A 14,211-nucleotide genomic window follows, 5' to 3' on the forward strand; every position below is an offset into this window, starting at 1 on the left:
AGGCTCCTCTGCAAAACTGGGACCATGGAAAAAGTGTCTGGGACACTGAGGGGTTCACTCATCCCCGAGCTACAGCCCAAATCTCCTGGGGAAGGAAAAGAAGTAAAACCCTTCCTTGCTGCTGTGTTTTATCAGCCAACATCATCTAATTAATCAGCACAGCTGCTTAATTAGCATTAGAGGCATATTTATCAAGGGGCTAGAGGAAGCATTTATTAGATTAGTTTGTAGTTTTGGAGTTGTTGGATATTTTTTTACTGGAGCTTACACAGTTCAGTGCTGAAGGACTTCAAGGCAGATGGAGTGTGTCCTCCCACACAGGTGGTACCTGGTGAAGAGAGAAGGAGCCACGAGACTTACTTTAAACACATTCTCACTGGTAAAGCCTCTGCTTAATCACTTGTGAGTTGTTCGTTGTTTGGTTGGTTGGTTTTTTTAGGAGAAATATTTCTGAATTGGAGAAGCAGAAATACTTCCAGCCCGGTACTGAAGTTTTTTTAAGTGAGGTAAGTGTGTAAGAAAATTAGAAATATTTCTAAAGCTGCTTGAATTACCAACAGCGACTGTGTTCTCGGATACAAAGTAAAGGATTTCCTGTAAGGTCACACCGACCAGGATTATTATTGTTTCACTGCAGACCTTGTAATTTAAAAAGCCAAAGAACAGCTTAGAAATACAAAACCTTTCCAGCCTTTCCCAGACTTCTGAGACCTATTCAATACTAAATGTAATTTAAAGAAATCCTAAGTACGCTTAGCATTTGACACATCAAATTTTTTTGCTTGTTAGTACCCAAAACAGCATTGAGTATCAAGATATTTGGAGAGTTTTACTGGAGGCAGTACAAAATGCAACCAAATCACTTCTAAAATAAATCTTGAAACATTTAATATTTTTTAAAATTACACCTAAAGTCCCATATTAATACAATATATCCACCAAAAGATTGATATAAATGGAAAAAAAAAAGTGAACACCTTCAGTCAAAGGAAGCCTGAAAAGCAGCCACAATGAAATGTTTGCAACAAAGAGGATGTTTTTATAGTACTAACCAAAAGATACAGCAAAAGAGGTTCCATCCACCTCTTTTGATTCAATGCATTTGCAGTAAATAGATACACATTTCAGCTCAGAAGCCTTAAATTTGCATGGTGTCTTTTGCATTCCTCTAGCATTTTTATTTTTATTATTCTAGTTTTAGTACCAAAATGTTTTCTTTTAAATAAATCTCTATTACTTCGCTAGTTTGCTGGTGAATTTTAATATATTCTTTTTTTTTGAAAGCAGTTATTATTTTGCATATCGGCCCAATAAGAACAGCATGTCACTTTGTGGCAAAATGCACATGAGTTTTTTCTTGAAGTTGACCACCTCATATCCAACGAATCATTTTAATTCCTCCCTTCTTTTTTTCAGGTGGAATTTGGATCCTCACATTTTCCATGAGGAGGAATTCGAGTTGCATGGCAATAAAATGCAAACATCTTTTGCACGTTGTTGGGGAAACTGAGGGCTCTGCAGCCGGCTCAGGCCCCACACCGGCTGTCAGCTTGCAGGTGTTAGCAGACAGGTGTCTCCAGAACTCCATCTGGGAGCTCGGAGAGGAGCAGCTGCTGTAATTTGAAGGGAGGCTGGAGCAGCGGAGGCCTCTCCAGGCATTCCTGTCTCTCTCACTTGGGCGATTATTCCATAACATCCAACAGCCAAGGGTCCAGCTGGCAGACACCCACTGTGACCTCCATGGAAACACTCAACAGCTGCCTGGGCAGAGGGGGGAGCCCAGAATCAAATGCTTTCTCAGCCAAGCACTCAGGCTGGCGTGCTCCTGTCTCGGCAGGGCCTCTGTGAGGTGTCCCTGTGCTGGCGTCCCACCCCCACACTGGAAAAGCTGGTCCAATCCAAAACACCAACAGCGAGGAAGGATTTCTGCTTGCCCTGCAAGGCACCCTGCCCATGCCAAACCAAAGAGCTGAGAGACCTTCCTGACAACGCTCCATAAATCTCATTTACTTGACTTTTCCCGTTTCCATCAGAAGCTGGACTGTCAGACGTGACAATTCTCCACAGATTTACGCTCAGCTGTGACACACGGCTCAAATGCAGCTGCTGGGGATTTCTTTCCTCCTGGAGTTTCCAGTGCTAGGAAGCAACACGTGGCTGTCTTTGGGCAGCTCTCCAGCCAGTCTGGCCCTGCTGCTCTCTGTGTTCAAGCTCTTCACGTGCTAAGAAACAGCAGCAGCCGGGGAGTGGTGCAGCTGCTCTGTGGGCACAGGGGGGGAGAACAAACACACCCCCCCAGGCTTCACAACTGGTGCTAAGGAAGCACCACAGTCCTGGGAAATCCTCCCAAACCTGGAGTCATGGTTACACGTGTGATATAAAAAGCCTTCATCTGATGTTAGCTGAGGAAGTCTTGAGGCCCTCATTAAAAAGCAGGGCTGGTAGCACCCTCAAGCCTTCATTTAATGCATCTTTGTATCCCAGAGTGTGATCAACACTCCCTTACATCTTAAACACTTATGCAAAGCATTTCTAATCTCCTCTTAAAAGCCTCCAGTGATTAAGATTCCTTAATTGTCAGGCCATGACCTCCAGTGCCTTACACTGGCTTTCTTGTTTCTGGTGTCTACCCAGCCATGTTCTGATGTCTTCCAAGACTTCTTTCCCCTTCCACAACAGGAAAATCAGATTATGCTCTTGTTATTTCCATGTTCAAAGACCACTCCAATGGCTTTAGGGTGTTTTTGTTTGTAAGTGTGAGCTGTACCTGTAGCCATCCCTGCACTACTGCATCAGATTTCACACCAGTTACCTCTGAGGTAATTTCCCTTCAGCCAGTTTAGCCCATGAATTTTCCACTTGCTTTTACCCTTGTTTTCTAGCCCAGAAGGAACCAAAGATAAACAGCCACAAACCTAAGGCAACTAACCATTTCCTAACAGCTCAATTTAAAAACCTGAAACTAAACAGCAGCTCCCTCCAGTGTATGGAAGATGAGGCTGGAGATTCCCACAGGCAGCAGCTCTCTGAGCATCCTTCAATTCCTCCCCATCATGGCAAAAGAAAGGAGGTGACGAAGTCACACCTGTATTTTATTGACACCAGTGTAATTTTGAGCTTGCAGCTTTTTAGAAATGAGAGCTACGCCCTAAGCATGATCAGACACAGAGCTCACGATGCTGTTGCCTTGAGGGAGGACATGAAGCAACAAGAATGTCCCTTCCTGCAGATCCAGTGAAATCGATTTCCGCAATGAAGTAACAGCTCCTGGGGACGTGCACACCGTGCTAAATCATGGCCACAATCTTCTGCAACTCTTAATTGCAAACAGGTGGAGCTACAACTTGTTACTGAGAGCACCACTATTTGTCTGGACATCACCCAGTGCAAACAGGTCCATGCCCGATGTCCTCAGGCCACTGTTTATGGATTTTGCTTTTTCCCCATCCACGGGAGATTTTCAGATTTTTGGCTTTAGTATCAAACAGCTTCCAAAAGCTGAAATGTACAAAACACTTCTAAAAGTGTTGAAGGCTGGTGTGGTGGAGGCATGGAAATAAGAGTAGGGCTCAGGAGACCCTTTTGTAAGATGACATTTGAGGTAGAATTGGAAAAGAAATCTATCTGCAAAACTGTCACATCCCGCAGTGGTTCTGCAAAAATATTAATGCACTTTCAGGCCTAGAAATGTCTTACTATAAGGATCTTCTTTTGTTGTTTTTTTTAAAGCTATGCCTGCAGTATCCACAGAGCTATTTATCTGCTTTCATTTGCTTAGCCCTATTTATAATGGAAAGAGAAACAGCAAGTTGTCAACAGTAGACTGGTACCTCTCAAAGCCCCGAAAATGGGCAAACCTTACAGTTCAGTGCCATGGGCTTCCATTTTCTCAAACGACAATAAAACTATAGAAAATGAAGAGGTTGATGCTGCTAGGTCTCAGCCCTTCTGCAGGGCTGGACAACCCTTTCTGTGGAGAAATTCACCACTATTGAGGAGACTAAGTAGGAAGTGGCCACAAGGATTTCTTAATTGCTTTGTTCACTTTGATTAGCACACCAAATCCCTGCTGAAGACATTAAGGAGAAATTTAACTGTTTGCTTCTGTTTAAAGAAAATGCTTAAACTAAGAGGCACTCCAGGTATGAGCCTACAACTCATCTGCACGAACTCGGCAAACATCAGACATACTGTGAGTACCTCAGAAAAAAACCTGTATGTCCCCAACCCTGGAATGGCAGGAGAAAACAAAAGAAGGAAGCGAAAGCCAGTGATCTAGTAGATGTAGAGCCTGTCCTCAGACAGACCATCAAAGAGAGGACTCCACGAAAAAGCGTAACCCAGAGACTGAATATGGAAAGTGAAAAAAAACACACTCCCTGATCAGTTCAATTCTAAGCAGTAGTGGTCACCCAAATCCTGACAGCAGGGACACATGGGGAAGGTGCCGTCTGGAGGCCAGTTACAGGTGTGTATCACACAGGGAAAAATAACAAATACAACAGTACACTTGCAGGTTATTTTATGAAAAATAGGTGATGTTTACAAACACAAGGCTACATGAGCCCCTAAAAATGAGTGTACTTGCTAGAAGATCCCAAGTGTACCAGCCAACAGAGAGAAGAACAAGGCAGGAAGCTGCAGAAGTACAGTAAGAATTCCAAAGTGTAATACTAGCGTAAATGAGTAGGCAATAGAGGGAAAATCATCTTCCACATAGGCCACTTCAGGTGAACTGGAATCTGCTGGGCTACATCAACTCAAAAGCCACGTTGTCAAGCTCCTTTGAGAGTTTGTCCTCCAAGGCCTTCTAGGGTGAGAGAAAATGAAGTGGAATCAGTGACCGTGGAACAGTTTTCATACATTGCTGGAAAACAAACGTATCTACAATGATCACACCCTGGGAGGTTATTAGCACTGATTGATTAACCCAGGTGCTGAGCTGGAAGGACTCTCTACTGCAAATTGCAGGCAGCTACAGAGAAATCTCCAAATGAAGGGCTAAATGAGCTCAGTTGTCTTTCCTCTGTGCCCCAATGCGATACTGGACACCTTCCAGCTCCCAGAGGTGGGTATTCTGACCTGAGAACAGCCTGGCTAAGGGGAGCTTGTATTCCTGAACCAAAAGCAAGTGGCTTACCAACATGGGCAGGCTCACCTGAAAACGCAGTAAATGCTCTCAGCTAGCTGTGATTTTTGATCACAGCTTGAAGGCCCAGCACTGAACAACTTGTGCTTTGTGAGCAAGCAGGCAGTAGCCTGAAGAAATGACGACAGGTTTTATAGGGCTCAAACAGGGCCCAGCTCACCCCATAAAGCCACGTGTGAACTTCCCAAACAGCTTTACAGACGTTTCCCAACAACCACACCTGCAGATGACACAAGCACGGAGGAAATGGGCACTGTGTTTTACAAGGGAAGGTCCCCACTGCAGTCTACAAGGCAGCTTGTTGAATAAAATCTGGGCCCCAGAGCTCTCTGAGAGTTCAGCAGCAGCCAGGAACATTGTGAGACCAACACAACTGAGTGAATAAACATTCCAACAGGTGAAGCAGGCAAAATCCATAGGGATGCAGCTACTTAATCCCCACTGATACCACTATGTCCAACTGCCTTTGTAGCTCAGACATCATTCCTCCACCATTTCCCCTGAACAATATGCACAGTTTCTGCCTTATCAGAGTAAATTTCCCCTTGAGATCATTAAGAACTACAGTATGAGGTGGGTAAATCTGTAAACAATTAATACATGTAGCTTCTGAAAGATAAAAAAAAACCCTTACCAGTTCTAGTTTTGCTGTTTCAACCACCACTTTTGCCAGGGGAATACTCTAATGAGAGAAGATGGCATAAAAATCAGTATTTCAGCAGGAAAGAGTCCCTGGCCCTTTGCAAGGGTTTAGTGATTCTAGCCACAGGTGAATTCAATGATAATAAAACTAGTTTTGTGTACACCCTTCACGTGCAGAAAGTACTGACATTAAAAGCCTAGTATTGGTTTGGTTTGGGCAATCATGTATTTTACAAAAGTCTTGTATGGCCTAAAGTCTAAAAAAACCCTTCAATTTAAGCAATTTTCCAAACCTGCCAATCAAGGGACCTGATTTTAAACATATTTGTGCACCAATTTTCCAAAGCACAATAAGCTTGCATGGATAAACCTCCCTCCCTCCTGCTGCCTGCACCAGAAATGAGGTGTTGGGCTCTCCCTGTCCCCACTGACAGCCAGACATGAGGAGGGAACTGGAGAACCTAATTTAGTTTGAATGTCGTGTTCCACTTGAGGGAAGGAGGCAGATGCCTTGGGAGGAAGATGGATTAAACAGAGGAACAGTCCCACCCTTCAGCCTTTTTTTCTAGGAGCGAGACAGCAATGGTTGCGTGAGAGAGATGGGAAAACTGTTTCCAGAGAGCTGAGTACCCAGCATCCTAAAGAGAAATCAAAGAATATGATGGAGCAGCCATTTTAGGGGACAAGGCCTATATTTGGCTCTTTCTTCATCACCCTTAAAATCTTGTTCAGAGCTCTAACCTCTGCACCACGTGCTGTGTCCACCATACTGACAGCCTGATGACACATATAGCTAATATACTGGCATACATATTACATTTTCTTCACATATTTCTTTGTCCAATTTCTAGCTAATTCACCTCGACACTAATTCACCTGGCAAACCTGTCCACTTTGTCAGAACAAAGTTTGCCTGGCAAGCATACTTAATTTCTTGGCTTTTATTAATAAATAGTCTTTTGTTTAAGTTAAGTCTTTGGTTAATATCATTAACAGACCTGTAGGTCATCCACCTGTCCACCAAAGCATCACAATATCCTTTAAATTCTGAAGTTCGTTAAAATTAATCTGATTTGCAAATACAATAGAACAGTAGAATGAATAATTACGAAAGGTAAGTCCAAGTAGATCTTCTGTTCCTTCTTCAGAGATGCAACTTTTTTCTCCAGTGAAACCACTTCCTGTGAAGAGAGCCAGGCAGATTATATTCTAGAGTCTTAAAGAAGTGAGTAAATCAGTGAAATAGATCCACAATTACCCAGAGCATTTCAGAATTCACAGACGTTGTCAAGAGCTTTCATCCTTCTCAACACACATGAAAAACTAAAGTTTTGCAACAGCAAAAAGACCCTCCCTTACACTTGTACTGCTTTGCTTATTTTGGTAACAAGGGGAAATAATTTCTCTTTGAGGCTGCAAATTGAGAACCTTCCACAGTCCTCAACTCTTTTCAAATAATCAAGGTTAAAAAAAAAAAAAAAAGACGAAGTCATTCGTGCTGCCCATTTCATAGAGCTCTTGACAAAGCAGACCTAGAAATGTCAGGGAGTCAAACCTTACCTTATGCTAGGTTTCTAGAAGACAACAAGCCCAGAAAATTGCCTGTGGCTTTTCAGTTGTAAAATTTCAACAAAGTTTAGTTGTGGTCAGTACTCTCCTGAACGCTGTGCAATGTAAGCATTGCCACCCAGTGCTGGTTCATGAGAACGACAGCAGGGAAATCAGGAAACCTGCTTTCATTGTTCCGCTCAGAAACATGCAGGAAAAGACAGCAAAAGAAATCAGGAGAAAGACCAAGTTCTCACTACAATGACAGCAAAACATATTAAGATGTGGTGAGAGCAGACAGACAAACACAAATGTCACATGTACAAACATTTCAGCCCAAAGCTAGAGAATCTTTAGGTACTAACTCAAGAAACGTGCTTTTTTCTTCAATACATATCCCACTGGGCTTACAAAACAGTTGAAAAATGTTATGTTTAAGGACACAAGAAAAAAATAGCACACAGTTGTTGGGAATTTGGGTTTCACTTGACCTTGTCCTCTTGCTTGGAAGTGCCTGAAAGTAGGTTTATTTCACATGAAGTAAGAGGAATTGTGGGTCATTCTGTCAAGAAACTGCAATACACAGGTAGCCACGTAATGGGATACAGTCCACAGAATATCCACTCTGTTTACAACATGGGTCAAGTAAAGGAGGTAGAGCACAGGCTGCCAATTTGCTTTCAGTGGCAGGAAACTTATTCCATGGAAATTCTCCAATAGATGCTTCTCATTTCCTAGGAGAGAGAAACCCATTCAACAGACCCCAGTTCATGGGTATCCATCTACAGGATTTTGTGTTTTTTTGACCATGAACATTTGTTCAGATAACCCAACAGCAAACTGCATTTCCTGAAAAGGAAGAACAAGCAAGCCTAGTCTGTACCATTGTAGAAACAGCCATCCTGTAACCAGAGACTTACCTCAGATAATTGCACCAGTGCCTTGTGTGTCAGGGATGCGTCGAGCCCACGGGCAGCAAGCTCCTTCTGCAAACAGGAGAAAGTTCATTTGTAACTGAGGACAAAACGTAACAAGGAGGAGAAAGATTTCACCGTTGCCTCTTATTTTTATCTAAACAGGCAAAGAAGAAAGCAACAGAAATGTGCAATTTGAACCACAGCCAGAGCTGCTGTACGAAAGCAGTTGCTGCTAAAATTTCTATCAATAACAAGTCTTTCCAGAAAACTAGAGGGAGAAGAGCACTTGGCCAGGCTTGAAAGAGGCTTTTTAGTAAAATGTTACCAACTGTAATACAACACTTTCCATCTCATATTTGTCAAGTTATCAGACAGCATCTGATTATTAAACAAAGCATTCATATGTCCTTCATCATTTAGAAAAGGTGAGGGAGCAGGCAGTGCAGCATTTGCTTTCTGCATTTAATCATCCATTAATTTCAAAAACTGGCTATATTCAGAATTCTGAGGCGCAACTTAAGCTCATGGAATCAGCTGCTCTACTGGTAGCTGCCTGTATTCTCTTATATGACAGTACCTCACAACAACCACAAGGTAATCCCAGCTAACACAGTTCTCAGGAAAAGAGGAGAAAGGCTTGTATTGATTATAGGATGTGCTGAGAGACCAGCAGGAACAACTGAACTGCAGTAACATATTGTTCTGTCATCCCAAGAGTCCTTGGTCCGAGCCTAGGAGGCTCCTGGAATATCTCTGTAACTACAAATTTGGGCCTGACCAACCATGGCTGTGTCATCCCATCACAGTGCCTTGTCACAAAATCCTTTCCACCTACCTGAGCATCCTTGATCCTGATTTTTAATTCCAAACCTTTATCTGTCAGGTACGTCATGGTCTTAAGTTGTCTCTCTACTTCGACACGTTCTTTTTTCTGACGTTCCTCTGTATTCTCAATATGCCTTAAAAATAATACAAAAAGAAAAAAACTTTTACATTCAAAGAGATACCAGCATACCAATACTGCTACTTATCTATGCTCAAGCTAAACCCCTTAATACAACCAACACAAGAATGGAGAACACAGAGAAACACTTGCACTTTCCTGTGAGATTTCCCACTGGAAACATGTACAGCTGTCACCTCCAGAATCCCAAAGGCCAGCGAAAATAATGGCTAAGGGGAAAGCCATCTGCCTAAAAGCAAAGGGTAATAGCCTTGTGCACAATTCCCTAACTGAGTTAGAGATGTGTTATATGAGCTAAACTTCAGATCACAGAGAGGGACCACAGCAAACCTGCACAAAGGATACAGGTTTGGTATCTCTGCTACAAGCAGCACCACAGTTACCCCTTTAAAACACACAAAAAAATCCCCAAAAACAAAATAATTAGACTGGAAGAGAGCTGTGGAGATCATCTGGACCAATGCCCACTCACGGCTGGGGTTGATCCTGCTGTGCTTGGCAAAGCACTTCATCTTACATCCTCCAGGGAATGGACTTGATACTGAATTTTTTATATATATATAATTATGAAGTGTCTCACACACTGGTTAAGGGAAATTCTTACCTGGGAATGGTTTTTGTTTTGCCTGGCTCCTTCACTCCAGCTACAGAGCCCATGCTAAACGTGCTAGGAGAATCAGGTTTGCCCTCAGCCTCAGACAAAGGCAACTGGTGGAAGATGCAAGCTCATATCTGAAAACTGCTTATAGACCATTTATGTGTTAAAATAATGGGTTTGATGGTATCCCAAATCTCTTCTGATCACTGAATGTGTCCATGGTACATGGCTTTTCATAGATACCTCCAACTACTTTGAATTGGACATGTGTCAAACCCCTGGAAATTTAGTTATCCTTGTCAGTTACCACGACCAGTGTTGCCCATGGCAGAGATCAGCAGTACTCCTTGCACCTTTCCCTTTTCCTCATCCACTACTCACTCTAGTGCCTGCTTGCTCAACATCAGGGCTGAAGTCATTTTTTTCTTGATGTCGTCCAATTTCTGCTGCATTTCTCTGTTTCTTTGCGTTGTTTCAAACCGCTCCGAAGTCATATTATTGATGGCACAGAAGAGGCTGGTGAAGAGAGAATCAGTGGGAATGCTAAGGAGTCAGCTCTTCTGAAGGTCAGAACTATTGTTATTCTTTTCTCCACACTTTACAAAAATGACTTAGTTTTCTCGTGATATTATGATAGGAGGAAATTAAAGTAAGTCACTGGGGTAACAGATTTCAAACGGAAAGAAAACAGATTCCAAATGGAAGGAAAAATGGGGCAGCAATCTGAGTAGGAGTAAGTGAAAAACACCTGGCACCCCGGTGAATAAAACCACTGGGTTTGAAACCACCCCCAGGCTCCACTCTTGCCTTGCCAAATCGCCTTTGAGAGAAACTGTATTCAGTCCCTGAAAACACACGGCCCTGAGATGTGCCCAGCAGCATCTGAGCCTCTCCCGAAATGGCTCAAAGCTGCTTTTCCCTCCAGCTCAGGAGAAGACCTCTAAGAGCCAAGATCCTGAACATGACAGAAGAATTGGATTCCAAGGCAGATTTTGGCCTTTCCTTACTGCAGTGGTGCTGTGTCAGGGGCCAAAGCCAGGCTAGGGAGAGGGACCCAGGAAGACCAGACTAACCAGATGTCATTTCTCTGTGGCTGAGGGAGTCTCCTCACATGAACCAAGGTCAGATGAGAGAGATGAATGAGGAGCTGAGACTGGAAGACCAGTCACAGTTCCCCAGTCCTTGCCTAAGCAGTGTGAATGCTGCTCTAGCTTGGGCTACCTGGCACCACAGTCCAAGTGGCAGCACCCTGAAGCCACTGGCCACAAAAACACGAGCAAAAAAGAGGGATTTAACTCTGTCTGAGACCCTTCTCAGGCTTCAGAGCCTTCCTTTGCTGGGCTAACCTAGAGTCAGCACTTTGTGCTCAGTTCCTGTGTGCTCCAAAGCTGCCCAGCGGTGCAAAATAAGCTGGAAAATAAGATTCTTGGGGTCAAAGTGAAGTTTAAAGCTGTTGTTGTGAGAAAACAGAGGGAAAGAGCACAGACCATCACCTCAGATGCAGAGGTGAAGAATTACCTGGTAAGAGACGTGTCTTTTGTTTGGAGTATCACTGCGCTTTTTGCCAGACTAGAGAGGTCCCTGGAGGCTTTTCTGGACAGACTGGTTGGGGAAAGACCCAGGTCTTCGAAAATGTCCTGCATTTCCTTAGCTGGAAAACAAATACAACCCAAAAATAGATAATTTTTTAATATTTGTGTTCTTTTAAGGAACTCTCCAAAGCTAGAACCCAATCCCACATCAGAAACTTGCCTACCTCTGTTGTCAGGGAAAGAGACATTTTAAAAGAAGACTTAAACATGCCGAACTGCTGCCACGTCCCCGTTTGTCAAATAAATTCAGTGTATTAAGGGAGAAAGCACTGCTTCACTCCTTCCCTGACCAGTCTGTCTGAACTCAGACAAACAGGAGTCCACCCTTGTGTTACAGCAGTGACCACACGTAGGTCTTCTCCCCACAGAGCTCAGTTTAAGCCTGTTCCTAAGCATGCACATGCTTGTCAAGGCAAGACCCAGGAGGTCTGTCTCCATCATTGTTTGTTTGATAGCAAGGCACTAGAGGACTTGAAGTAACAAAACCAAACGTTTTTTGTTTTTTTTTTACAAAAACGTATTCGTGTGTAGAATCTTCTCACAAAGAATTAAAATTCCTTCCTGAAAAAAGCCAGTGAAGGGACAATCCTTTAGTAACGGAGTTAAAAATGTATTATGGTTCCCTGAACCACTCCCTTTCTCCAAAAAACCAAGATGTTATCAAATACTCAGTCTAGACTGCTTGAGTGTAACTTAATCACCTCACTATTCTTTCAGATTCCTCCAGTGCTTTCCTTAACAGTGGCTTAGCACCAGCTGCAGGGTTGCTTCCCTGTCTATACAGACAGTATTTCCATGCTGTGCTATCCAGCCCAGCAGGTTAAAAGGTTTTAGCAACTAATCTCTTGACCAACCTTATGTCACTAAGTAAATTTTGCTGAAAGGATGCATTGCAGTAAAAACTGTATCAGAACAAAAGCTGAGTTTGTTTCAACTACATATATATATATATTTTTTTTTCTCAGATTCTAAGAAATACAATACAATCTTCAGGATCCCTAAGAAAATCCTAACCTGGACAGAGCTGAGAAATGGAGTTTCAAACTCACTTGCTGCTTCATGCATTGCTTCCTGATGCTTCATGTCCTCTATCAGCAAAGAAACATCCCTCTCTTTGGCTTCACAACATTCCATAAGATCATGCAAGATATCCACCGTCCTTTCATTCACCTCGTCTGATGGAATAAAGTGATCCCCATATATCTTCTTCAACCATGAAGAAACCTGCCAGAGAAGAGAAACAAAAAACCAAGGAATCATGTGAAATGACAGAAAATAGCTGGATATATGTGACAAGTGTGAACTGCTGCAACCTCTGAATTCCTGAAGAATAACTCCTACTACATCAGTCCAGGCATGGGTGGGAAAAGGGGAGAAAAATTCCTTTGTCTCTTCTTTAAACACCCAGTGTGGTTTAGAAAACAAATTCCCTTTTAATCTGCCTCAGTTCTCCGGGCACTTCCTTATCCCCATGTGATAAAATTTTATCTTTTTATTCACATGACCTGTTGGGTATGGACACACTAATGATCCAAGAGATGTTAAATGTATGTTTGGGAAGCTGGTAAAAACTGCGTTAAAGCACATGGAATAAAACTGCCCAAAACATGATCACTAGGAACAGTCTCTGTGGGATAGCAGGACAGAAAGAGTCACTACAGCGTGCAGGAATGAGCCCTGTAAAGCAGTCCGAACACTGAAAACAAGGTCAGAAATGAGAGACTAACACAGTACTCTCATGAAGGACTGTGATTACAGAACCGTAGAGTCATTTAGGTCGAAAAAAGCCCTCTAAGATCACGGAGTCAAACCCTTCCCCAGCACTGCCAAAGCCGCCACTAACTCATGACCCCAAGTGCAACACCCACAAGGTTTTAGATCCCTGCAGGGATGGTGATTCCACCACTCCCCCGGGAAGCCTGTGCTAGGGCTGGACAACCCTTTGAGTGAAGAAATTTTCCCTAATATCCAATGAAATTAGGTTAGAAAGGTTAGATTATGAGTAGAAATAAGTGAACACATGGGAGCTCTACACTGAGGGAACATAAATTCTTTCTTAACGCTGCCTAAGAAACCTGATGGAGAAGGGACACAGCCGTGTAACTTTAAAAGACAGGTTTTCCTAGCACGTCCTTTATGCTTGCGCGCAGCATCTCAGCGACATCCACACACACACACAGAGCAAACCATCGCACGGCAGGAGCGATGACCCCTAATGACGTGGAAATTGTAACACAGCGAGCAAGCCAAGCTCGCCAACAAAAAAGGACCCCGCGCCTCCCGTTACCTGGATGAGTTTCGCCAACGGTTCGGGATCGGGGGAGTTCGGATCTCCCGCCTCAGCCTCTGTCTCGGCCTCCGCAGGCGCCGCCGCCATCGCGCCCGCAGCCCGACGGGAGGGGGCGGTTCGTGGGGCGGGACCGGCGCGGCGGGAAGCGGGGGGGGAAGGGCGATGGAAGGACGCGGAGTTCGTGATTTGCAGAGAAAAATAAAGTTTAAAATGAATCGGAACGTTAAGAGGTCCAAGTTAAGAGAAGATAGTATATATATATGTATACATATACATATATTAAAAAAAAAAAAAAAGAACCAAACCCCCAAAACAGATGCAAGAGAGTTTACAAGTACAGATGACCGGCGGTGAAGGGCCCTGTGGGTGCTGGTGGCAGCAGCTGGACACGAGCCCAGGTGTGCCCAGGGGGGCAAGAGGCCAAAGGCCCCGGGGCTGTCCCAGCCGTGATGTGGCAGCAGGCCCAGGGCAGTGCCCTCCCTGTGCTGGCACTGCTGAGGCTCCTCCAGTG

General features: G+C 43.6%; 1 protein-coding gene across 1 annotated transcript; it reads right to left on the bottom strand.

The window, feature by feature from the left end:
• Positions 1-4,505: 4,505 nt before the first annotated feature.
• On the bottom strand, positions 4,506-13,826 carry HAUS1 (HAUS augmin like complex subunit 1). Its single transcript, XM_017819829.1, has 9 exons — positions 13,698-13,826; positions 12,460-12,634; positions 11,337-11,469; positions 10,200-10,334; positions 9,092-9,215; positions 8,260-8,325; positions 6,901-6,972; positions 5,784-5,831; positions 4,506-4,810 (listed from the first exon to the last, which is right to left on the bottom strand). Exons 1-9 carry the CDS (start codon positions 13,785-13,787, stop codon positions 4,751-4,753), a joined length of 903 nt encoding a protein of 300 aa, XP_017675318.1. The 5' UTR covers positions 13,788-13,826; the 3' UTR covers positions 4,506-4,750.
• Positions 13,827-14,211: the final 385 nt, after the last annotated feature.

The sequence above is a fragment of the Lepidothrix coronata genome, unplaced genomic scaffold (genome assembly GCF_001604755.1).
Source record: "Lepidothrix coronata isolate B3197 unplaced genomic scaffold, Lepidothrix_coronata-1.0 Scaffold77, whole genome shotgun sequence".
Lineage (NCBI taxonomy): Eukaryota > Metazoa > Chordata > Aves > Passeriformes > Pipridae > Lepidothrix > Lepidothrix coronata.